Source organism: Pristiophorus japonicus, chromosome 18 (assembly GCF_044704955.1).
Source record: "Pristiophorus japonicus isolate sPriJap1 chromosome 18, sPriJap1.hap1, whole genome shotgun sequence".
NCBI lineage: Eukaryota > Metazoa > Chordata > Chondrichthyes > Pristiophoridae > Pristiophorus > Pristiophorus japonicus.
The window spans coordinates 62,851,785-62,878,053 of record NC_091994.1 but is presented as its reverse complement, the minus strand read 5'-3'; the positions used below and the strand labels follow the sequence as shown (position 1 = coordinate 62,878,053).

The following is a 26,269-nucleotide window of genomic DNA, read 5'->3' as shown; positions in this document are numbered from 1 at the left end:
ATATACTGCCCCAGTCTATATACGTGAGTATATACTGCCCCAGTCTATATACGTGTGAGTGAATACTGCCCCAGTCTATATATGTGTGAGGGAATACTGCCCCAGTCTATATACGTGTGAGGGAATACTGCCCCAGTCTATATACGTGAGAGTATACTGCCCCAGTCTATATACGTGAGAGTATACTGCCCCAGTCTATATACGTGAGTGTACACTACCCCAGTTTACGTGAGTATATACTGCCCCAGTCTATATACGTGAGTGTATACTGCCCCAGTCTATATACGTGAGTGAATACTGCCCCAGTCTATATACGTGAGTGAATACTGCCCCAGTCTATATAGGTGTGAGTGTATACTGCCCCAGTCTATATAAGTGAGTGAATACTGCCCCAGTCTGTATACATGAGTATAGACTGCCCCAGTATATGTACGTGAGAGTATACTGCCCCAGTCTATATACGTGAGTGTACTCTGCCCCAGTCTATATACGTGTGAGGATATACTGCCCCAGTCTATATACGTGAGTGTATACTGCCCCAGTCTATATACGTGAGTGAATATTGCGCCAGTCTATATACGTGAGTGAATACTGCCCCAGTCTATACAGGTGTGAGTGTATACTGCCCCAGTCTATATAAGTGAGTGAATACTGCCCCAGTCTGTATACATGAGTATAGACTGCCCCAGTCTATATACGTGAGAGTATACTGCCCCAGTCTATATACGTGAGTGTACACTGCCCCAGTCTATATACGTGTGAGTATATACTGCCCCAGTCTATATACGTGAGTGTATACTGCCCCAGTCTATATACGTGAGTGAATACTGCCCCAGTCTATATACGTGTGAGGGAATACTGCCCCAGTCTATATACGTGAGTGTATACTGCCCCAGTCTATATACGTGTGAGGGAATACTGCCCCAGTCTATATACGTGAGTGTATACTGCCCCAGTCTATATACGTGTGAGGGAATACTGCCCCAGTCTATATACGTGAGTGTATACTGCCCCAGTCCATATACGTGTGAGGGAATACTGCCCCAGTCTATATACGTGAGTATATACTGCCCCAGTCTATATACGTGAGTATATACTGCCCCAGTCTATATACGTGAGTGAATACTGCCCCAGTCTATATACGTGTGAGTGTATACTGCCCCAGTCTATATACGTGAGTGAATACTGCCCCAGTCTATATACGTGAGTGCATACTGCCCCAGTCTATATACGTGAGTGAATACTGCCCCAGTCTATATACGTGTGAGTGTATACTGCCCCAGTCTATATACGCGAGTGTATACTGCCCCAGCCTACATACGTGAGTGAATACTGCCCCAGTCTATATACGTGTGAGGGAATACTGCCCCAGTCTATGTACGTGAGTGTATACTGCCCCAGTCTATATAAGTGAGTGAATACTGCCCCAGTCTATATATGTGAGTGTATACTGCCCCAGTCTATATTCGTAAGTGTATACTGCCCCAGTCTATATACGTGAGTGAATACTGCCCCAGTCTATATACGTGAGTGAATACTGCCCCAGTCTATATACGTGTGAGGGAATACTGCCCCAGTCTATATACGTGAGAAAACACTGCCCCAGTCTATATACGTGTGAGTGAATACTGCCCCAGTCTATATACGTGAGTGAATACTGCCCCAGTCTATATACGTGAGTATATACTGACCTAGTCTATATACGCGAGTATATACTGCCCCAGTCTACATACGTGTGAGTGAATACTGCCCCAGTCTATATACGTGAGTGTATACTGCCCCAGTCTATATACGTGTGAGGGAATACTGCCCCAGTCTATATACGTGAGTATATACTGCCCCAGTCTATATGCGTGTGAGTGTATACTGCCCCAGTCTATATACGTGTGAGGGAATACTGCCTCAGTCCATATACGTGAGTATACACTGCCCCAGTCTATATACGTGTGAGTGAATACTGCCCCAGTCTATATACGTGAGTGCATACTGCCCCAGTCTATATACGTGAGTGAATACTGCCCCAGTCTATATAGTGAGTGAATACTGCCCCAGTCTATATACGTGTGAGTGTATACTGCCCCAGTCTATATACGTGTGAGTATATACTGCCCCAGTCTATATACGTGAGTGAATACTGCGCCAGTCTATATACGTGAGTGAATACTGCCCCAGTCTATATAGGTGTGAGTGTATACTGCCCCAGTCTATATAAGTGAGTGAATACTGCCCCAGTCTGTATACATGAGTATAGACTGCCCCAGTCTATATACGTGAGAGTATACTGCCCCAGTCTATATACGTGAGTGTACACTGCCCCAGTCTATATACGTGTGAGTATATACTGCCCCAGTCTATATACGTGAGTGTATACTGCCCCAGTCTATATACGTGAGTGAATACTGCCCCAGTCTATATACGTGAGTGAATACTGCCCCAGTCTATATACGTGTGAGGGAATACTGCCCCAGTCTATATACGTGAGTGTATACTGCCCCAGTCCATATACGTGTGAGGGAATACTGCCCCAGTCTATATACGTGAGTATATACTGCCCCAGTCTATATACGTGAGTATATACTGCCCCAGTCTATATACGTGTGAGTGAATACTGCCCCAGTCTATATACGTGTGAGGGAATACTGCCCCAGTCTATATACGTGTGAGGGAATACTGCCCCAGTCTATATACGTGAGAGTATACTGCCCCAGTCTATATACGTGAGTGTACACTGCCCCAGTTTACGTGAGTATATACTGCCCCAGTCTATATACGTGAGTGTATACTGCCCCAGTCTATATACGTGAGTGAATACTGCCCCAGTCTATATACGTGAGTGAATACTGCCCCAGTCTATATACGTGAGTGAATACTGCCCCAGTCTATATAGGTGTGAGTGTATACTGCCCCAGTCTATATAAGTGAGTGAATACTGCCCCAGTCTGTATACATGAGTATAGACTGCCCCAGTCTATATACGTGAGAGTATACTGCCCCAGTCTATATACGTGAGTGTACACTGCCCCAGTCTATATACGTGTGAGTATATACTGCCCCAGTCTATATACGTGAGTGTATACTGCCCCAGTCTATATACGTGAGTGAATACTGCGCCAGTCTATATACGTGAGTGAATACTGCCCCAGTCTATATAGGTGTGAGTGTATACTGCCCCAGTCTATATAAGTGAGTGAATACTGCCCCAGTCTGTATACATGAGTATAGACTGCCCCAGTCTATATACGTGAGAGTATACTGCCCCAGTCTATATACGTGAGTGTACACTGCCCCAGTCTATATACGTGTGAGTATATACTGCCCCAGTCTATATACGTGAGTGTATACTGCCCCAGTCTATATACGTGAGTGAATACTGCCCCAGTCTATATACGTGAGTGAATACTGCCCCAGTCTATATACGTGTGAGGGAATACTGCCCCAGTCTATATACGTGTGAGGGAATACTGCCCCAGTCTATATACGTGAGTGTATACTGCCCCAGTCTATATACGTGTGAGGGAATACTGCCCCAGTCTATATACGTGAGTGTATACTGCCCCAGTCCATATACGTGTGAGGGAATACTGCCCCAGTCTATATACGTGAGTATATACTGCCCCAGTCTATATACGTGAGTATATACTGCCCCAGTCTATATACGTGTGAGTGAATACTGCCCCAGTCTATATACGTGTGAGGGAATACTGCCCCAGTCTATATACGTGTGAGGGAATACTGCCCCAGTCTATATACGTGAGAGTATACTGCCCCAGTCTATATACGTGAGTGTACACTGCCCCAGTTTACGTGAGTATATACTGCCCCAGTCTATATACGTGAGTGTATACTGCCCCAGTCTATATACGTGAGTGAATACTGCCCCAGTCTATATACGTGAGTGAATACTGCCCCAGTCTGTATACGTGTGAGGGAATACTGCCCCAGTCTATATACGTGAGTGTATACCGCCCCAGTCTATGTACGTGTGAGGGAATACTGCCCCAGTCTATATACGTGAGTGTATACTGCCCCAGTCTATATACGTGTGATGGAATACTGCCCCAGTCTATATACGTGAGTGTATACTGCCCCAGTCTATATACGTGTGAGGGAATACTGCCCCAGTCTATATACGTGAGTGAATACTGCCCCAGTCTATATACGTGTGAGGGAATACTGCCCCAGTCTATATACGTGAGTGTATACTGCCCCAGTCTATATACGTGTGAGGGAATACTGCCCCAGTCTATATACGTGAGTGAATACTGCCCCAGTCTATATACGTGAGTGTATACTGCCCCAGTCGATATACGTGAGTGAATACTGCCCCAGTCTATATACGTGTGAGTGTATACTGCCCCAGTCTATATACGTGAGTGTATACTGCCCCAGTCTATATACGTGTGAGTGTATACTGCCCCAGTCTATATACGTGTGAGGGAATACTGCCCCAGTCTATATACGTGTGAGGGTATACTGCCCCAGTCTATATACGTGTGAGGGAATACTGCCCCAGTCTATATACGTGAGTGTATACTGCCCCAGTCTATATACGTGAGTGTACACTGCCCCAGTCTATATACGTGTGAGTATATACTGCCCCAGTCTATATACGTGAGTGAATACTGCCCCAGTCTATATACGTGTGAGTATATACTGCCCCAGTCTATATACGTGTGAGTGTATACTGCCCCAGTCTATATACGTGAGTGAATACTGCCCCAGTCTATATACGTGAGTCCAGACTGCCCCAGTCTATATACGTGAGTGAATACTGCCCCAGTCTATATACGTGTGAGTGTATACTGCCCCAGTCCATATACGCGAGTGTATACTGCCCCAGCCTACATACGTGAGTGAATACTGCCCCAGTCTATATACGTGTGAGGGAATACTGCCCCAGTCTATGTACGTGAGTGTATACTGCCCCAGTCTATATAAGTGAGTGAATACTGCCCCAGTCTATATATGTGAGTGTATACTGCCCCAGTCTATATTCGTAAGTGTATACTGCCCCAGTCTATATACGTGAGTGAATACTGCCCCAGTCTATATACGTGAGTGAATACTGCCCCAGTCTATATACGTGTGAGGGAATACTGCCCCAGTCTATATACGTGAGAAAACACTGCCCCAGTCTATATACGTGTGAGTGAATACTGCCCCAGTCTATATACGTGAGTGAATACTGCCCCAGTCTATATACGTGAGTATATACTGACCTAGTCTATATACGCGAGTATATACTGCCCCAGTCTACATACGTGTGAGTGAATACTGCCCCAGTCTATATACGTGAGTGTATACTGCCCCAGTCTATATACGTGTGAGGGAATACTGCCCCAGTCTATATACGTGAGTATATACTGCCCCAGTCTATATGCGTGTGAGTGTATACTGCCCCAGTCTATATACGTGTGAGGGAATACTGCCTCAGTCTATATACGTGAGTATACACTGCCCCAGTCTATCTACGTGTGAGTGAATACTGCCCCAGTCTATATACGTATGAGGGAATACTGCCCCAGTCTATATACGTGAGTGTATACTGCCCCAGTCTATATACGTGAGTGTATACTGCCCCAGTCTATATACGTGAGTGTATACTGCCCCAGTCTATATACGTGAGTGTATACTGCCCCAGTCTATATACGTGAGTATATACTGCCCCAGTCTATATACGTGTGAGTGAATACTGCCCCAGTCTATATACGTGAGTGAATACTGCCCCAGTCTATATACGTGAGTGTATACTGCCCCAGTCTATATACGTGAGTGAATACTGCCCCAGTCTATATACGTGAGTGTATACAGGCCTAGTCTATATACGTGAGTGAATACTGCCCCAGTCTATATACGTGTGAGGGAATACTGCCCCAGTCTATATACGTGAGTGCATACTGCCCCAGTCGATATACGTGAGTTAATACTGCCCCAGTCTATATACGTGAGTGTATACTGCCCCAGTCTATATACGTGAGTGAATACTGCCCAAGTCTATATACGTGAGTGTATACTGCCCCAGTCTATATTCGTGAGTGTATACTGCCCCAGTCTATATACGTGAGTGAATACTGCCCCAGTCTATATACGTGAGTGAATACTGCCCCAGTCTATATACGTGTGAGGGAATACTGCCCCAGTCTATATACGTGAGTATACACTGCCCCAGTCTATATACGTGTGAGTGAATACTGCCCCAGTCTATATACGTGAGTGTATACTGCCCCAGTCTAGAAACGTGTGAGTGAATACTGCCCCAGTCTATATACGTGAGTGTATACTGCCCCAGTCTATATACGTGAGTGAATACTGCCCCAGTCTATATACGTGTGAGGGAATACTGCTCCAGTCTATATACGTGAGTATATACTGCCCCAGTCTATAAACGTGTGAGTGAATACTGCCCCAGTCTATATACGTGAGTATATACTGACCTAGTCTATATACGTGAGTATATACTGCCCCAGTCTATATACGTGTGAGTGAATACTGCCCCAGTCTATATACGTGAGTGTATATTGCCCCAGTCTATATACGTGAGTGAATACTGCCCCAGTCTATCTACGTGTGAGTGAATACTGCCCCAGTCTATATACGTGTGTGTATACTGCCGCAGTCTATATACGTGAGTGTACACTGCCCCAGTCTATATACGTGTGAGTGTATACTGCCCCAGTCTACATACGTGTGAGTGTACACTGCCCCAGTCTATATACGTGTGAGTGAATACTGCCCCAGTCGATATACGTGTGAGTGAATACTGCCCCAGTCTATATATGTGTGAGGGAATACTGCCCCAGTCTATATACGTGTGAAGGAATACATCCCCAGTCTATATACGTGTGAGGGAATACTGCCCCAGTCTATATACGTGAGTGTATACTGCCCCAGTCTATATACGTGAGTGAATACTGCCCCAGTCTATATACGTGAGTGAATACTGCCCCAGTCTATATACGTGAGTATATACTGCCCCAGTCGATATACGTGAGTGAATACTGCCCCAGTCTATATACGTGTGAGGGAATACTGCCCCAGTCTATATACGTGAGTGTATACTGCCCCAGTCTATATACGTGAGTGAATACTGCCCCAGTCTATATACGTGAGTGAATACTGCCCCAGTCTATATACGTGAGTATATACTGCCCCAGTCTATATACGTGAGTATATACTGCCCCAGTCTATATACGTGAGTGAATACTGCCCCAGTCTATATACGTGAGTGTACACTGCCCCAGTCTATATACGTGTGAGTGTATACTGCCCCAGTCTATATACGTGTGAGTGTACACTGCCCCAGTCTATATACGTGTGAGTGAATACTGCCCCAGTCTATATACGTCTGAGTGAATACTGCCCCAGTCTATATATGTGTGAGGGAATACTGCCCCAGTCTATATACGTGTGAAGGAATACTGCCCCAGTCTATATACGTGAGTGTATACTGCCCCAGTCTATATACGTGAGTGAATACTGCCCCAGTCTATATACGTGTGAGGGAATACTGCCCCAGTCTATATACGTGAGTGTATACTGCCCCAGTCTATATACGTGAGTGAATACTGCCCCAGTCTATATACGTGAGTGAATACTGCCCCAGTCTATATACGTGAGTATATACTGCCCCAGTCGATATACGTGAGTGAATACTGCCCCAGTCTATATACGTGAGTGTATACTGCCCCAGTCTATATACGTGAGTGAATACTGCCCCAGTCTATATACGTGAGTGAATACTGCCCCAGTCTATATACGTGAGTATATACTGCCCCAGTCTATATACTTGTGAGGGAATACTGCCCCAGTCTAGATACGTGAGTGAATACTGCCCCAGTCTATATACGTGAGTATATACTACCCCAGTCTAGATACGTGTGAGGGAATACTGCCCCAGTCTATATACGTGAGTGTATACTGCCCCAGTCTATATACGTGAGTATATACTGCCCCAGTCAAAATACGTGAGTGCATACTGCCCCAGTCTATATACGTGTGAGTGTATACTGCCCCAGTCTATATACGTGTGAGTGTATACTGCCCCAGTCTATATACGTGAGTGTATACTGCCCCAGTCTATATACGTGAGTGTATACTGCCCCAGTCTATATACGTGAGTGTATACTGCCCCAGTCTATATACGTGTGAGTGTATACTGCCCCAGTCTATATACGTGAGTGTATACTGCCCCAGTCTATATACGTGTGAGTGTATACTGCCCCAGTCTATATACGTGAGTATATACTGCCCCAGTCTATATACGTGAGTATATACTGCCCCAGTCTATATACGTGAGTGAATACTGCCCCAGTCTATATACGTGTGAGTGTATACTGCCCCAGTCTATATACGTGAGTGAATACTGCCCCAGTCTATATACGTGTGAGTGTATACTGCCCCAGTCTATATACGTGAGTGAATACTGCCCCAGTCTATATACGTGAGTGTATACTACCCCAGTCTATATACGTGAGTGAATACTGCCCCAGTCTATCTACGTGTGAGTGTATACTGCCCCAGTCTATATACGTGTGAGTGAATACTGTACCAGTCTATATGCGTGAGGGAATACTGCCCCAGTCTATATACGTGAGTGTATACTGCCCCAGTCTATATACGTGTGAGTGTATGTTGCCCCAGTCTATATACGTGAGTGTATACTGCCCCAGTCTATATACGTGAGTGTATACTGCCCCAGTCTATATACGTGATTGAATACTGCCCCAGTCTATATACGTGTGAGTGTATACTGCCCCAGTCTATATACGTGTGAGTGAATACTGCCCCAGTCTGTATACGTGAGTGTGTACTGCCCCAGTCTATATACGTGAGTGTATACTGCACCAGTCTATATACGTGTGAGGGAATACTGCCCCAGTCTGTATACGTGAGTGTATACTGCCCCAGTCTATATACGTGTGAGGGAATACTGCCCCAGTCTATATACATGAGTTTCTACTGCCCCAGTCTATATAGGTGAGTGTATACTGCCCCAGTCTATATACGTGAGTGTATACTGCCCCAGTCTATATACGTGAGTGAATACTGCCCCAGTCTATATACGTGAGTGTATACTGCCCCAGTCTATATACGTGTGAGGGAATACTGCCCCAGTCTATATACGTGAGTGAATACTACCCCAGTCTATATACGTGAGTGTATACTGACCCAGTCTATATACGTGAGTGAACACTGCCCCAGTCTATCTACGTGAGTGTATACTGCCCCAGTCTATATACGTGAGTGAATACTGCCCCAGTCTATATACGTGTGAGGGAATACTGCCCCAGTCTATATACGTGAGTGTATACTGCCCCAGTCTATATACGTGAGTGTATACTGCCCCAGTCTATATACGTGAGTGAATACTGCCCCAGTCTATATACGTGAGTGAATACTGCCCCAGTCTATATACGTGTGAGGGAATACTGTCCCAGTCTATATACGTGAGTGTATACTGCCCCAGTCAATATACGTGAGTGAATACTGCCCCAGTCTACATACGTGAGTGAATACTGCCCCAGTCTATATACGTGAGTGTATACTGCCCCAGTCTATTTACGTGAGTGTATACTGCCCCAGTCTATATTCGTGAGTGAATACTGCCCCAGTCTATATACGTGAGTGGATACTGCCCCAGTCTATATACGTGAGTCTATACTGCCCCAGTCTATATACGTGAGTGAATACTGCCCCAGTCTGTATACGTGTGAGGGAAGACTGCCCCAGTCTATATACGTGAGTGCATAATGCCCCAGTCTATATACGAGTATATACTGTCCAGTCTATATACGTGAGTGTATACTGCCCCAGTCTATATACGTGAGTATATACTGCCCCAGTCTATATACGTGAGTGTATACTGCCCCAGTCTATATGCGTGAGTGTATACTGCCCCAGTCTATATACGTGAGTGTATACTGCCCCAGTCTAGAACGTGTGAGTGAATACTGCCCCAGTCTATATACGTGAGTGTATCCTGCCCCAGTCTATATACGTGAGTGAATACTGCCCCAGTCTATATACGTGTGAGGGAATACTGCCCCAGTCTATATACGTGAGTATATACTGCCCCAGTCTATATACGTGTGAGGGAATACTGCCCCAGTCTATATACGTGTGAGGGAATACTGCCCCAGTCTATATACGTGTGAGGGAATACTGCCCCAGTCTATATACGTGAGTGAATACTGCCCCAGTCTATATACGTGTGAGTGAATACTGCCCCAGTCGATATACGTGAGTGTATACTGCCCCAGTCTGTATACGTGAGTGAATACTGCCCCAGTCGATATACGTGAGTGTATACTGCCCCAGTCTATATACGTGTGAGTGTATACTGCCCCAGTCTATATACGTGAGTATATACTGCCCCAGTCTATATACGTGAGTGTATACTGCCCCAGTCTATATACGTGAGTATATACTGCCCCAGTCTATATACGTGTGAGTATATACTGCCCCAGTCTATATACGTGAGTGTATACTGCCCCAGTCTATATACGTGAGTGAATACTGCCCCAGTCTATATACGTGAGTATATACTGCCCCAGTCTATATACGTGAGTGTATACTGCCCCAGTCTATATACGTGAGTGAATACTGCCCCCTCTATATACGTGAGTGAATACTGCCCCAGTCTACATACGTGTGAGTATATACTGCCCCAGTCTATATACGTGAGTATATACTGCCCCAGTCTATATACGTGTGAGTATATACTGCCCCAGTCTATATACGTGAGTGTATACTGCCCCAGTCTATATACGTGTGAGTGTATACTGCCCCAGTCTATATACGTGAGTATATACTGCCCCAGTCTACATACGTGAGTATATACTGCCCCAGTCTATATACGTGAGTGAATACTGCCCCAGTCTATATACGTGTGAGTGTATACTGCCCCAGTCTATATACGTGAGTGAATACTGCCCCAGTCTATATACGTGAGTGTATACTGCCCCAGTCTATATACGTGAGTGAATACTGCCCCAGTCTATATACGTGTGAGTGTATACTGCCCCAGTCTATACACGTGAGTGAATACTGCCCCAGTCGATATACGTGAGTATATACTGCCCCAGTCTATATACGTGAGTATATACTGCCCCAGTCTATATACGTGAGTGAATACTGCCCCAGTCTATATACGTGTGAGTGTATACTGCCCCAGTCTATATACGTGAGTGAATACTGCCCCAGTCTATATACGTGAGTATATACTGCCCCAGTCTATGTACGTGAGTGTATACTGCCCCAGTCGATATACGTGAGTATATACTGCCCCAGTCTATATACGTGAGTATATACTGCCCCAGTCTATATACGTGAGTGAATACTGCCCCAGTCTATATACGTGTGAGGGAATACTGCCCCAGTCTATATACGTGAGTGTATACTGCCCCAGTCTATATACGTGAGTGAATACTGCCCCAGTCTATATACGTGAGTATATACTGCCCCAGTCTATATACGTGAGTGAATACTGCCCCAGTCTATATACGTGAGTATATACTGCCCCAGTCTATATACGTGAGTGTATACTGCCCCAGTCTATATACGTGTGAGTGTATACTGCCCCAGTCTATATACGTGAGTGTATACTGCCCCAGTCTATATACGTGAGTGTATACTGCCCCAGTCTATAGACGTGAGTGAATACTGCCCCAGTCTATCTACGTGTGAGTGTATACTGCCCCAGTCTATATACGTGTGAGTGAATACTGTACCAGTCTATATGCGTGAGGGTATACTGCCCCAGTCTATATACGTGAGTGTATACTGCCCCAGTCTATATATGTGAGTGTCTACTGCCCCAGTCTATATACGTGAGTGTATACTGCCCCAGTCTATATACGTGAGTGAATACTGCCCCAGTCTATATACGTGTGAGTGTATACTGCCCCAGTCTATATACGTGAGTGAATACTGCCCCAGTCTATATACGTGAGTGTATACTGCCCCAGTCTATATACGTGAGTGTATACTGCACCAGTCTATATACATGTGAGGGAATACTGCCCCAGTCTATATACGTGAGTGTATACTGCCCCAGTCTATATACATGAGTATATACTGCCCCAGTCTATATAGGTGAGTGTATACTGCCCCAGTCTATATACGTGAGTGAATACTGCCCCAGTCTATATACGTGAGTGAATACTGCCCCAGTCTATATACGTGAGTGAATACTGCCCCAGTCTATATACGTGTGAGGGAATACTGCCCCAGTCTATATACGTGAGTGAATACTACCCCAGTCTATATACGTGAGTGTATACTGCCCCAGTCTATATACGTGAGTGAATACTGCCCCAGTCTATCTACGTGAGTGTATACTGCCCCAGTCTATATACGTGAGTGAATACTGCCCCAGTCTATATCCGTGTGAGGGAATACTGCCCCAGTCTATATACGTGAGTGTATACTGCCCCAGTCTATATACGTGTGAGGGAATACTGTCCCAGTCTATATACGTGAGTGAATACTGCCCCAGTCTATATACGTGAGTGAATACTGCCCCAGTCTATATACGTGAGTGTATACTGCCCCAGTCTATTTACGTGAGTGTATACTGCCCCAGTCTATATTCGTGAGTGAATACTGCCCCAGTCTATATACGTGAGTGAATACTGCCCCAGTCTATATACGTGAGTGAATACTGCCCCAGTCTATATACGTGTGAGTGAATACTGCCCCAGTCTAGATACGTGAGTGAATACTGCCCCAGTCTATATACGTGAGTATATACTACCCCAGTCTAGATACGTGTGAGGGAATACTGCCCCAGTCTATATACGTGAGTGTATACTGCCCCAGTCTATATAGGTGAGTATATACTGCCCCAGTCAAAATACGTGAGTGTATACTGCCCCAGTCTATATACGTGTGAGTGTATACTGCCCCAGTCTATATACGTGTGAGTGAATACTGCCCCAGTCTATATACGTGTGAGGGAATACTGCACGAGTCTATATACGTGAGTGTATACTGCCCCAGTCTATATACGTGTGAGGGAATAATGCCCCAGTCAATATACGTGAGTGTATACTGCCCCAGTCTATATACGTGAGTGAATACTGCCCCAGTCTATATACGTGAGTGTATACTGCCCCAGTCTATATACGTGAGTATATATTGCCCCAGTCTATATACGTGAGTGTATACTGCCCCAGTCTATATACGTGTGAGGGAATACTGCCCCGGTCTATATACGTGTGAGGGAATACTGCCCCAGTCTATATACGTGAGTGTACACTGCCCCAGTCTATATACGTGAGTGTATACTGCCCCAGTCTATATACGTGAGTGAATACTGCCCCAGTCTATATACGTGTGAGTGTATACTGCCCCAGTCTATATTCGTGAGTATATACTGCCCCAGTCTATATACGTGAGTATATACTGCCCCAGTCTATATACGTGAGTATATGCTGCCCCAGTCCATATACGTGAGTATATGCTGCCCCAGTCTATATACGTGTGAGTGTATACTGCCCCAGTCTATATACGTGAGTATATACTGCCCCAGTCTATATACGTGAGTATATACTGCCCCAGTCTATATACGTGTGAGTGAATACTGCCCCAGTCTAGATACGTGAGTGAATACTGCCCCAGTCTATATACGTGAGTATATACTACCCCAGTCTATATACGTGTGAGGGAATACTGCCCCAGTCTATATACGTGAGTGTGTACTGCTCCAGTCTATATACGTGAGTATATACTGCCCCAGTCTATATACGTGAGTGCATACTGCCCCAGTCTATATACGTGAGTATATACTGCCCCAGTCTATATACGTGAGTGAATACTGCCCAAGTCTATATACGTGAGTGAATACTGCCCCAGTCTATATACGTGAGTGAATACTGCCCCAGTCTATATACGTGAGTGTATACTGCCCCAGTCTATATACGTGTGAGTGAATACTGCCCCAGTCTATATACGTGAAAGTGAATACTGCCCCAGTCTATCTACGTGAGTGTATACTGCCCCAGTCTATATACGTGTGAGTGTATACTGCCCCAGTCTATATACGTGTGAGTGAATACTGCCCCAGTCTATATACGTGTGAGTGAATACTGCCCCAGTCTATATACGTGAGTATATACTGCCCCAGTCTATATACGTCTGAGTGTATACTGCCCCAGTCCATATACGTGTGAGTGAATACTGCCCTAGTCTATATACGTGAGTATATACTGCCGCAGTCTATATACGTGAGTGAATGCTGCCCCAGTCTATATACGTGTGAGGGAATACTGCCCCAGTCTACATACGTGAGGGAATACTGCCCCAGTCTATATACGTGAGTATATACTGCCCCAGTCTATATACGTGTGAGTGTATACTGCCCCAGTCTATATACGTGTGAGTGAATACTGCCCCAGTCTATATACGTGAGTATATACTGCCCCAGTCTATATACGTGAGTGTATACTGCCCCAGTCTATATACGTGAGTGTATACTGCCCCAGTCTATATACGTGTGAGTGTATACTGCCCCAGTCTATATACGTGAGTATATACTGCCCCAGTCTATATACGTGAGTATATACTGCCCCAGTCTATATACGTGAGTGAATACTGCCCCAGTCTATATACGTGAGTGTACACTGCCCCAGTCTATATACGTGTGAGTGTATACTGCCCCAGTCTATATACGTGTGAGTGAATACTGCCCCAGTCTTTTTACGTGTGAGTGAATACTGCCCCAGTCTATATATGTGTGAGGGAATACTGCCCCAGTCTATATACGTGTGAAGGAATACTGCCCCAGTCTATATACGTGAGTGTATACTGCCGCAGTCTATATACGTGAGTGAATACTGCCCCAGTCTATATACGTGTGAGGGAATACTGCCCCAGTCTATATACGTGAGTGTATACTGCCCCAGTCTATATACGTGAGTGAATACTGCCCCAGTCTGTATACGTGAGTATATACTGCCCCAGTCTATATACGTGAGTGAATACTGCCCCAGTCTATATACGTGTGAGGGAATACTGCCCCAGTCTATATACGTGAGTGTATACTGCCCCAGTCTATATACGTGAGTGAATACTGCCCCAGTCTATATACGTGAGTATATACTGCCCCAGTCTATATATGTGAGTGTATACTGCCCCAGTCTATATACGTCTGAGGGAATACTGCCCCAGTCTAGATACGTGAGTGAATACTGCCCCAGTCTATATACGTGAGTATATACTACCCCAGTCTAGATACGTGTGAGGGAATACTGCCCCAGTCTATATACGTGAGTGTATACTGCCCCAGTCTATATACGAGTATATACTGCCCCAGTCAAAATACGTGAGTGTATACTGCCCCAGTCTATATACGTGTGAGTGTATACTGCCCCAGTCTATATACGTGTGAGTGAATACTGCCCCAGTCTATATACGTGTGAGGGAATACTGCACCAGTCTATATACGTGAGTGTATACTGCCCCAGTCTATATACGTGTGAGGGAATACTGCCCCAGTCTATATACGTGAGTGTATACTGCCCCAGTCTATATACGTGAGTGAATACTGCCCCAGTCTATATACGTGAGTGTATACTGCCCCAGTCTATATACGTGAGTATATATTGCCCCAGTCTATATACGTGAGTGTATACTGCCCCGGTCTATATACGTGTGAGGGAATACTGCCCCGGTCTATATACGTGTGAGGGAATACTGCCCCAGTCTATATACGTGAGTGTACACTGCCCCAGTCTATATACGTGAGTGTATACTGCCCCAGTCTATATACGTGAGTGAATACTGCCCCAGTCTATATACGTGTGAGTGTATACTGCCCCAGTCTATATTCGTGAGTATATACTGCCCCAGTCTATATACGTGGGTATATACTGCCCCAGTCTATATACGTGAGTATATGCTGCCCCAGTCTATATACGTGTGAGTGTATACTGCCCCAGTCTATATACGTGAGTATATACTGCCCCAGTCTATATACGTGTGTATATACTGCCCCAGTCTATATACGTGAGTATATACTGCCCCAGTCTATATACGTGTGAGTGAATACTGCCCCAGTCTAGATACGTGAGTGAATACTGCCCCAGTCTATATACGTGAGTATATACTACCCCAGTCTATATACGTGTGAGGGAATACTGCCCCAGTCTATATACGTGAGTGCATACTGCCCCAGTCTATATACGTGAGTATATACTGCCCCAGTCTATATACGTGAGTGAATACTGCCCAAGTCTATATACGTGAGTGAATACTGCCGCAGTCTATATACGTGAGTGAATACTGCCCCAGTCTATATACGTTGAGTGTATACTGCCTCAGTCTATATACGTGTGAGTTTATACTGCCCCAGTCTATATACGTGAGTGAATACTGCCCCAGTCTATATACGTGAAAGTGAATACTGCCCCAGTCTATATACGTGAGTGTATACTGACCCAGTCTATATACGTGTGAGTGAATACTGCCCCAGTCTATATACGTGTGAGTGAATACTGCCCCAGTCTATATACGTGAGTGTATACTGCCCCAGTCTATATACGTGTGAGTGAATACTGCCCCAGTCTATATACATGAGTGAATACTGCCCCAGTCTATATACGTGAGTGTATACTGCCCCAGTCTATATACGTGAGTATAAACTGCCCCAGTCTATATACGTGTGAGTGAATACTGCCCCAGTCTATATACGTGAGTGAATACTGCCCCAGTCTATATACGTGAGTGTATACTGCCCCAGTCTATATACGTGAGTATATACTGCCCCAGTCTATACTGCCCCAGTCTATATACGTGTGAGGGAATACTGCCCCAGTCTATATACGTGAGTGTATACTGCCCCAGTCTATATACGTGAGTGAATACTGCCCCAGTCTATATACGTGAGTGAATACTGCCCCAGTCTATATACGTGAGTATATACTGCCCCAGTCTATATACGTGAGTGTATACTGCCCCAGTCTATATACGTGTGAGTGTATACTGCCCCAGTCTATATACGTGAGTGAATACTGCCCCAGTCTATATACGTGAGTGAATACTGCCCCAGTCTATATACGTGTGAGTGTATACTGCCCCAGTCTAAATACGTGTGAGTGAATACTGCCCCAGTCTATATACGTGTGAGTGAATACTGCCCCAGTCTATATACGTGAGTATATACTGCCCCAGTCTATATACGTGAGTGAATACTGCCCCAGTCCATATACGTGAGTATATACTGCCCCAGTCTATTTACGTGTGAGTGAATACTGCCCCAGTCTATATGCGTGTGAGTGAATACTGCCCCAGTCTATATACGTGAGTGAATACTGCCCCAGTCTATATACGTGAGTGTATACTGCCCCAGTCTATATACGTGTGAGTGTATACTGCCCCAGTCTATATACGTGAGTGTATACTGCCCCAGTCTGTATACGTGAGTGAATACTGCCCCAGTCGAAAACGTGAGTGAATACTGCCCCAGTCTATATACGTGAGTATATACTGCCCCAGTCTATATACGTGAGTGTATACTGCCCCAGTCTATATACGTGAGTGAATACTGCCCCAGTCTATATACGTGAGTATATACTGCCCCAGTCTATATACGTGTGAGTGAATACTGCCCCAGTCTTTATACGTGTGAGTGTATACTGCCCCAGTCTATATACGTGAGTATATACTGCCCCAGTCTATATACGTGCGAGTGAATACTGCCCCAGTCTATATACGTGTGAGTGTATACTGCCCCAGTCTATATACGTGAGTGTATACTGCCCCAGTCTATATCCGTGTGAGTGACTACTGCCCCAGTCTGCATACGTGAGTGTATACTGCCCCAGTCTATATACGTGTGAGTGTATACTGCCCCAGTCTATATACGTGTGAGTGTATACTGCCCCAGTCTATATACGTGAGTGAATACTGCCCCAGTCTATATACGTGAGTGAATACTGCCCCAGTCTATATACGTGAGTGAATACTGCCCCAGTCTATATACGTGTGAGTGTATACTGCCCCAGTCTATATACGTGAGTATATACTGCCCCAGTCTATATACGTGTGAGTGAATACTGCCCCAGTCTATATATGTGAGTATATACTGCCCCAGTCGATATACGTGAGTGTATACTGCCCCAGTCTATATACGTGAGTGAATACTGCCCCAGTCTATATACGTGAGTATATTCTGCCCCAGTCTATATACGTGTGAGTGAATACTGCCCCAGTCTATATACGTGAGTATATACTGCCCCAGTCTATATACGTGTGAGTGTATACTGCCCCAGTCTATATACGTGTGAGTGAATACTGCCCCAGTCTATATACGTGAGTGTATACTGCCCCAGTCTATATACGTGAGTGAATACTGCCCCAGTCTATATACGTGTCAGTGTATACTGCCCCAGTCTATATACGTGTGAGTGAATACTGCGCCAGTCTATATACGTGAGTGAATACTGCCCCAGTCTATATATGTGAGTGTATACTGCCCCAGTCTATATACGTGAGTGTATACTGCCTCAGTCTATATACGTGAGTGAATACTGCCCCAGTCTATATACGTGTGAGTGTATACTGCCCCAGTCTATATACGTGTGAGTGAATACTGCCCCAGTCTATATACGTGAGTGAATACTGCCCCAGTCTATATACGTGTGAGTGTATACTGCCCCAGTCTATTTACGTGAGTGAATACTGCCCCAGTCTATATACGTGTGAGTGTATACTGCCCCAGTCTATATACGTGAGTGTATACTGCCCCAGTCTATATACGTGAGTGTATACTGCCCCAGTCTATATACGTGAGTGAATACTGCCCCAGTCTATATACGTGAGTGAATACTGCCCCAGTCTATATACGTGAGTATATACTGCCCCAGTCAAAATACGTGAGTGTATACTGCCCCAGTCTATATACGTGAGTATATACTGCCCCAGTCTATATACGTGAGTATATACTGCCCCAGTCTATATACACGTGTGAGTGTATACTGCCCCAGTCTATATACACGTGTGAGTGTATACTGCCCCAGTCTATATACGTGTGAGTGAATACTGCCCCAGTCTATATACGTGAGTATATACTGCCCCAGTCTATATACGTGAGAGGGAATACTGCCCCAGTCTATATACGTGTGAGTCAATACTGCCCCAGTCTATATACGTGTGAGGGAATACTGCCCCAGTCTATATACCTGAGTGTATACTGCCCCAGTCTATATACGTGAGTGTATACTGCCCCAGTCTATATACGTGTGAGGGAATACCGCCCCAGTCTATATACGTGAGTATATACTGCCCCAGTCTATATACACGTGTGAGTGTATACTGCCCCAGTCTATATACACGTGTGAGTGTATACTGCCCCAGTCTATATACGTGTGAGTGAATACTGCCCCAGTCTATATACGTGAGTATATACTGCCCCAGTCTATATACGTGAGAGGGAATACTGCCCCAGTCTATATACGTGTGAGTCAATACTGCCCCAGTCTATATACGTGTGAGGGAATACTGCCCCAGTCTATATACCTGAGTGTATACTGCCCCAGTCTATATACGTGAGTGTATACTGCCCCAGTCTATATACGTGTGAGTGAATACTGCCCCAGTCTATATACGTGAGTATATACTGCCCCAGTCTATATACACGTGTGAGTGTATACTGCCCCAGTCTATATACACGTGTGAGTGTATACTGCCCCAGTCTATATACGTGTGAGTGAATACTGCCCCAGTCTATATACGTGAGTGTATACTGCCCCAGTCTATATACGTGTGAGTGAATACTGCCCCAGTCTATATACGTGTGAGTCAATACTGCCCCAGTCTATATACGTGTGAGGGAATACTGCCCCAGTCTATATACCTGAGTGTATACTGCCCCAGTCTATATACGTGAGTGTATACTGCCCCAGTCTATATACGTGTGAGGGAATACCGCCCCAGTCTATATACGTGAGTGTATACTGCCCCAGTCTATATACGTGAGTGAATACTGCCCCAGTCTATATACGTGTGAGTGTATACTGCCCCAGTCTATATACGTGAGTGAATACTGCCCCAGTCTATATACGTGAGTGTATACTGCCCCAGTCTATATACACGTGTGAGTGTATACTGCCCCAGTCTATATACACGTGTGAGTGAATACTGCCCCAGTCTATATACGTGAGTATATACTGCCCCAGTCTATATACGTGAGAGGGAATACTGCCCCAGTCTATATACGTGTGAGTGTATACTGCCCCAGTCTATATACGTGTGAGTGAATACTGCCCCAGTCTATATACGTGTGAGGGAATACTGCCCCAGTCTATATACCTGAGTGTATACTGCCCCAGTCTATATACGTGAGTGTATACTGCCCCAGTCTATATACGTGTGAGTGAATACTGCCCCAGTCTATATACGTGAGTATATACTGCCCCAGTCTATATACACGTGTGAGTGTATACTGCCCCAGTCTATATACACGTGTGAGTGTATACTGCCCCAGTCTATATACGTGTGAGTGAATACTGCCCCAGTCTATATACGTGAGTGTATACTGCCCCAGTCTATATACGTGTGAGTGAATACTGCCCCAGTCTATATACGTGTGAGTGTATACTGCCCCAGTCTATATACGTGTGAGTGAATACTGCCCCAGTCTATATACGTGTGAGGGAATACTGCCCCAGTCTATATACCTGAGTGTATACTGCCCCAGTCTATATACGTGAGTGTATACTGCCCCAGTCTATATACGTGTGAGGGAATACCGCCCCAGTCTATATACGTGAGTGTATACTGCCCCAGTCTATATACGTGAGTGAATACTGCCCCAGTCTATATACGTGAGTGTATACTGCCCCAGTCTATATACGTGTGAGTGAATACTGCCCCAGTCTATATACGTGTGAGTGAATACTGCCCCAGTCTATATACGTGAGTGAATACTGCCCCAGTCTATATACGTGTGAGGGAATACTGGTAACTCAGGAGTGATGTTGTCCTCTGGAAATATCACAGACCATGCAGGGGTTAAACTGTCGCACAGTGTATATTCTGCCGGTGTTGACATGTCTGAACACATTGGTTCATTCAAATTCGCCTGTTGCTCAAGAAAATTCCAATCATCCAGTTACCAAATGAATCTATTTAAATAAACCAGCACAGGAAGCTTTTTGTGCTCAAATGAAGTTTGAATTAACAAATAATTAAAATTAAATGACTTCTGGTTAAAGGGTGTGAACTGTACATTTTTTCACGGTAGTTTGTGAGGAATAACTCTGAGCACAGGGTGTTTAACGTGCCACAACCTCTCACCAGATGCTGTTTGAACACCAGCTGAGGTGGAGGGATTTACCGGGCTGTCCGAGCCAGGAGATTGATTCCCTCCTGAGTGGCTCATAGAACTGTTGCCAATAGCTAGCTGCATACTTCTGCACTATGTTTGTTTAGAATAGATTATCTGGAAAGGAATATTATGCTTCACATTTCCGTTCTATACCGTGTGCCATTGTTACAATAGATTTATGGTGGTTTAGAGTAAGACGCACTCCCACAGTTAGCGTGGGAGAGTCCACACACCTTTTAATGTAACAGGATTTCACAGAATACCAGCTGTAGAGGTGTTTTGATAATTGGTGATATTATTTGATTTTGAACACAGGAGTGAATCAACAGAAGGTCTACTGATCTTTGAAAATTATATACACACACAATTGAGGATTGTGCCTTAGAAATTATATACTTTAGAAAACAATATTTTTCTTCTTAAAATAATGCTTACTGCTCCCCACAAGGTAAAGTTCCCACAGCTATGGGAGACATTAGCTTCAACAGTTGTGTTGGAGACCAACATCTGATGTGTAATAGTAAAACTCTCAACATTTGTAAAAATAGGTTATCAGAAAATATTGCAAGAAAGCTATATAATATACTGTGGTTCACAAATTATTTCCAAAAACTATTGGAGACAGATTTGGTCCTTTCATCTATGGGATATTCTCAATGGGGAAACCATCAATGGGAAGGCGGAGGGGGACGAGAGAGGAGGAGGGGGACGAGGGAGGAGGAGGGGGACGAGGGAGGAGGAGGGGGACGAGGGGGACGAGGGAGGAGGAGGGGGACGAGGGGGACGAGGGAGGAGGAGGGAGGAGGAGGGGGACGAGGAAGGCGGAGGGGGACGAGGGGGACGAGGGAGGAGGAGGGGGACGAGGAAGGCGGAGGGGGACGAGGGAGGAGGAGGGGGACGAGGGAGGAGGAGGGGGACGAGGGAGGAGGAGGGGGACGAGGGAGGAGGAGGGGGACGAGGAAGGCGGAGGGGGACGAGGAAGGCGGAGGGGGACGAGGGGGACGAGGGAGGAGGAGGGGGACGAGGAAGGCGGAGGGGGACGAGGGAGGAGGAGGGGGACGAGGGAGGCGGAGGGGGACGAGGAAGGCGGAGGGGGACGAGGGGGACGAGGGAGGAGGAGGGGGACGAGGAAAGGCGGAGGGGGACGAGGAAGGCGGAGGGGGACGAGGAAGGCGGAGGGGGACGAGGAAGGCGGAGGGGGACGAGGAAGGCGGAGGGGGACGAGGAAGGCGGAGGGGGACGAGGAAGGCGGAGGGGGACGAGGAAGGCGGAGGGGGACGAGGAAGGCGGAGGGGGACGAGGGAGGAGGAGGGGGACGAGGGAGGCGGAGGGGGACGAGGAAGACGGAGGGGGACGAGGAAGGCGGAGGGGGACGAGGGAGGAGGAGGGGGACGAGGGAGGCGGAGGGGGACGAGGAAGGCGGAGGGGGACGAGGAAGACGGAGGGGGACGAGGGAGGCGGAGGGGGACGAGGGAGGCGGAGGGGGACGAGGGAGGCGGAGGGGGACGAGGGAGGCGGAGGGGGACGAGGGAGGAGGAGGGGGACGAGGGAGGAGGAGGGGGACGAGGGAGGAGGAGGGGGACGAGGGAGGAGGAGGGGGACGAGGGAGGAGGAGGGGGACGAGGGAGGAGGAGGGGGACGAGGGAGGAGGAGGGGGACGAGGGAGGAGGAGGGGGACGAGGGGGACGAGGGAGGAGGAGGGGGACGAGGGGGACGAGGGAGGAGGAGGGAGGAGGAGGGAGGAGGAGGGGGACGAGGAAGGCGGAGGGGGACGAGGGGGACGAGGGAGGAGGAGGGGGACGAGGAAGGCGGAGGGGGACGAGGGGGACGAGGGAGGAGGAGGGGGACGAGGAAGGCGGAGGGGGACGAGGGAGGAGGAGGGGGACGAGGGAGGAGGAGGGGGACGAGGGAGGAGGAGGGGGACGAGGAAGGCGGAGGGGGACGAGGGGGACGAGGGAGGAGGAGGGGGACGAGGAAGGCGGAGGGGGACGAGGAAGGCGGAGGGGGACGAGGGAGGAGGAGGGGGACGAGGGAGGAGGAGGGGGACGAGGGAGGAGGAGGGGGACGAGGGAGGAGGAGGGGGACGAGGAAGACGGAGGGGGACGAGGGAGGCGGAGGGGGACGAGGGAGGCGGAGGGGGACGAGGGAGGCGGAGGGGGACGAGGGATGCGGAGGGGGACGAGGGATGCGGAGGGGGACGAGGGAGGCGGAGGGGGACGAGGGAGGCGGAGGGGGACGAGGGAGGAGGAGGGGGACGAGGGAGGAGGAGGGGGACGAGGGAGGAGGAGGGGGACGAGGGAGGAGGAGGGGGACGAGGGAGGAGGAGGGGACGAGGGAGGAGGAGGGGGACGAGGGAGGAGGAGGGGGACGAGGGAGGAGGAGGGGGACGAGGGAGGAGGAGGGGGACGAGGGAGGAGGAGGGGGACGAGGGGGACGAGGGAGGCGGAGGGGGACGAGGGAGGCGGAGGGGGACGAGGGAGGCGGAGGGGGACGTGGAAGGCGGAGGGGGACGTGGAAGGCGGAGGGGGACGAGGAAGGCGGAGGGGGACGAGGAAGGCGGAGGGGGACGAGGGAGGAGGAGGGAGACGAGGGAGGAGGAGGGGGACGAGGGAGGAGGAGGGGGACGAGGAAGGCGGAGGGGGACGAGGGAGGAGGAGGGGGACGAGGGAGGAGGAGGGGGACGAGGGAGGAGGAGGGGGACGAGGGAGGAGGAGGGGGACGAGGGAGGAGGAGGGGGACGAGGAAGGCGGAGGGGGACGAGGAAGGCGGAGGGGGACGAGGGGGACGAGGGAGGAGGAGAGGGACGAGGGGGACGAGGGAGGAGGAGAGGGATGAGGGGGACGAGGGAGGAGGAGAGGGATGAGGGGGACGAGGAAGACACATTCGCACAAAGTGATAGTGCAGAACAATCATTTCAAATTGGTTCTTTTTAAAAAAGGACAATGAAACAATAGGGCACAAGCAGCAATAAAGAGTTGTCCCATGTTGGGGAGGAAGCGGCCCTTGATCCTCTGGGGACAATGAGCAGTGAGGTTTGGATTGTGTCTGCACTGCAGTGATCTGATCAAAGTGTGGAGTGATCGCACTGGATTTCGATTGTGGTTCGAGTTATTTTCTGGGACTCACCAGTAACATGGACCTCGACCCGGCTCGAATTGGTGCTTTGCATATTGCGACAGGTACAGATGTAAATCCCCGCATCAGACGATTTGATCTCTCGGATCACCAGCTCTTCGCCTGGAAGAGAGGAACGTAGAAGCAGCTGTTAGTCAGCTCACGTTACTTACAGAATCGGATATACAAACCCTTGGTTCCTAAACTCAAGCGGGCTCGAAGCTATCGACAACCAATGGATGGGAGGGGTAGACGATCGATTCTGTGTCAAGGCTATCCTCTGCAACATCCCTCAGGCCACTGAAAACCAGCACAAGCTTGCTAGTGCTCAGGTTCGACCTGTGTCTACACCAGTAACACACGCATTGCCACAACAAATCCCATCCCTCCTCGCTGAGCCTACACTGGACAGGTGAAACCTGCACGCTTCTTTTCAAGTCTGTCCTTTATTTAAACTTTCAAATCGTTAAATATGGACTTTAGTCATCACCTGTTGGGCCTGGATTGTTTGATCACGTGTGACCACAAGAGTGGCCCGAACAGGTGCGATCACAAATTCCTTAAGGGCACAGGCTACTTCGTGGCAATTAATGAAATAATTCTCTGAAAAACGAGAGTGCACAGTTCCCAACAGTGGAATCCAACAACCAGACTAAATTATACAAGATTAAGGACAAACCCAGTCTGTGTAATCAATAACCAGTCACCCTGCTGGTATCTAGGGCACTGAAGGAGCGCTCCAAACAAGGACCAATGGGGGAAAATTAACCTCGGTGACAACTAAAGCTTTTCTAAACCCGAGCTAAGTCGGCTCGTGGTCCCTAAAATAGAGAAGAGCAGGTCATCCAATCTCCGTTACTTACCCTGGTCTAACAAAGCAACCATCACTAAACAGCTGCCTTCCCCACCTTCTTCAACAATCATCTGAGATGTGATGAGCAGCCTTGCTGACGATTGTGTGATAACAGGGACAACCTGGGCTTACATCTGGGACTAAAGCCCAGGTACCCAGAATTGCCCATAGCCCCGAATCATGTGGACCAGGGTTCCCAAATCCTCGTTACAAGTCCAGCGTAGTCTGTTATCCCAAATCCTATTCAATGAATTCAGAGTAAAACCTTCTGCTAATGACCATGAATGTTTGAGTGCTCAGACACAGTATACGATTTTAACCAGTTTCTTCATCCAGCCTTTGAGCTGGAAGTACCAAGATCTCCCACATGCACGGCTGGATAATTCAGCAGAAAGAGCTGCGATCACTCGATTCAGGATAATTGGTTCGCGCTCAACCACACCACAGTAATCGGGACTTGCATTTCCTGGGAAGGGTTGAACAATTTCCATGCATTGTGTTAATGCTTCATGCCAGTGCTAAAAGGCATCACAAGTATCTGTTTGGAACCCAGGAATACCCTTTCATCGAACCAGAATGTATTTTGAACACAAGTGTAGACCGTGGAGCCAGTGTGAAATATTGGTGAACATTGAGTATGTTTCTGGGGAGATTGCCGGTGCTGTTTACCTTGTTCCCGTTGCTGCACGCGGCTGGATAAGGGCTGGCCATCAGCCCTGGTCCAGTAGTAGTATAACGGGGCTTGACCAATAGCCTGGCATTTCAGTATCACTGTGCCACCTTGCTCCACTGTCGATCTCTCGGGGATAACACTAACCAGGAAAGGATTGTGATCTGAAGAAGAGAGTACATTTAGTTATGTGTTTGCTATTGAGCTTTGTCTTACAGGATATTTAATTATCCAACTGAAACAAAGAACAGAGTCAAATCTGGCCAATTTAAAATATGTCACGAGTAGTTTCAGGAGACTCCTGCCA

General features: G+C 47.3%; 1 protein-coding gene across 1 annotated transcript in view; it reads right to left on the bottom strand.

Moving 5' to 3' along the window:
* Positions 1–26,269, bottom strand: part of hspg2 (heparan sulfate proteoglycan 2) — a 643,156-nt gene that overhangs the window by 220,708 nt on the left and 396,179 nt on the right. Inside the window, 2 exon segments of the mRNA XM_070860710.1 lie at positions 24,452–24,562; positions 25,962–26,126. Coding sequence (XP_070716811.1) covers positions 24,452–24,562; positions 25,962–26,126 — 276 coding nt within the window.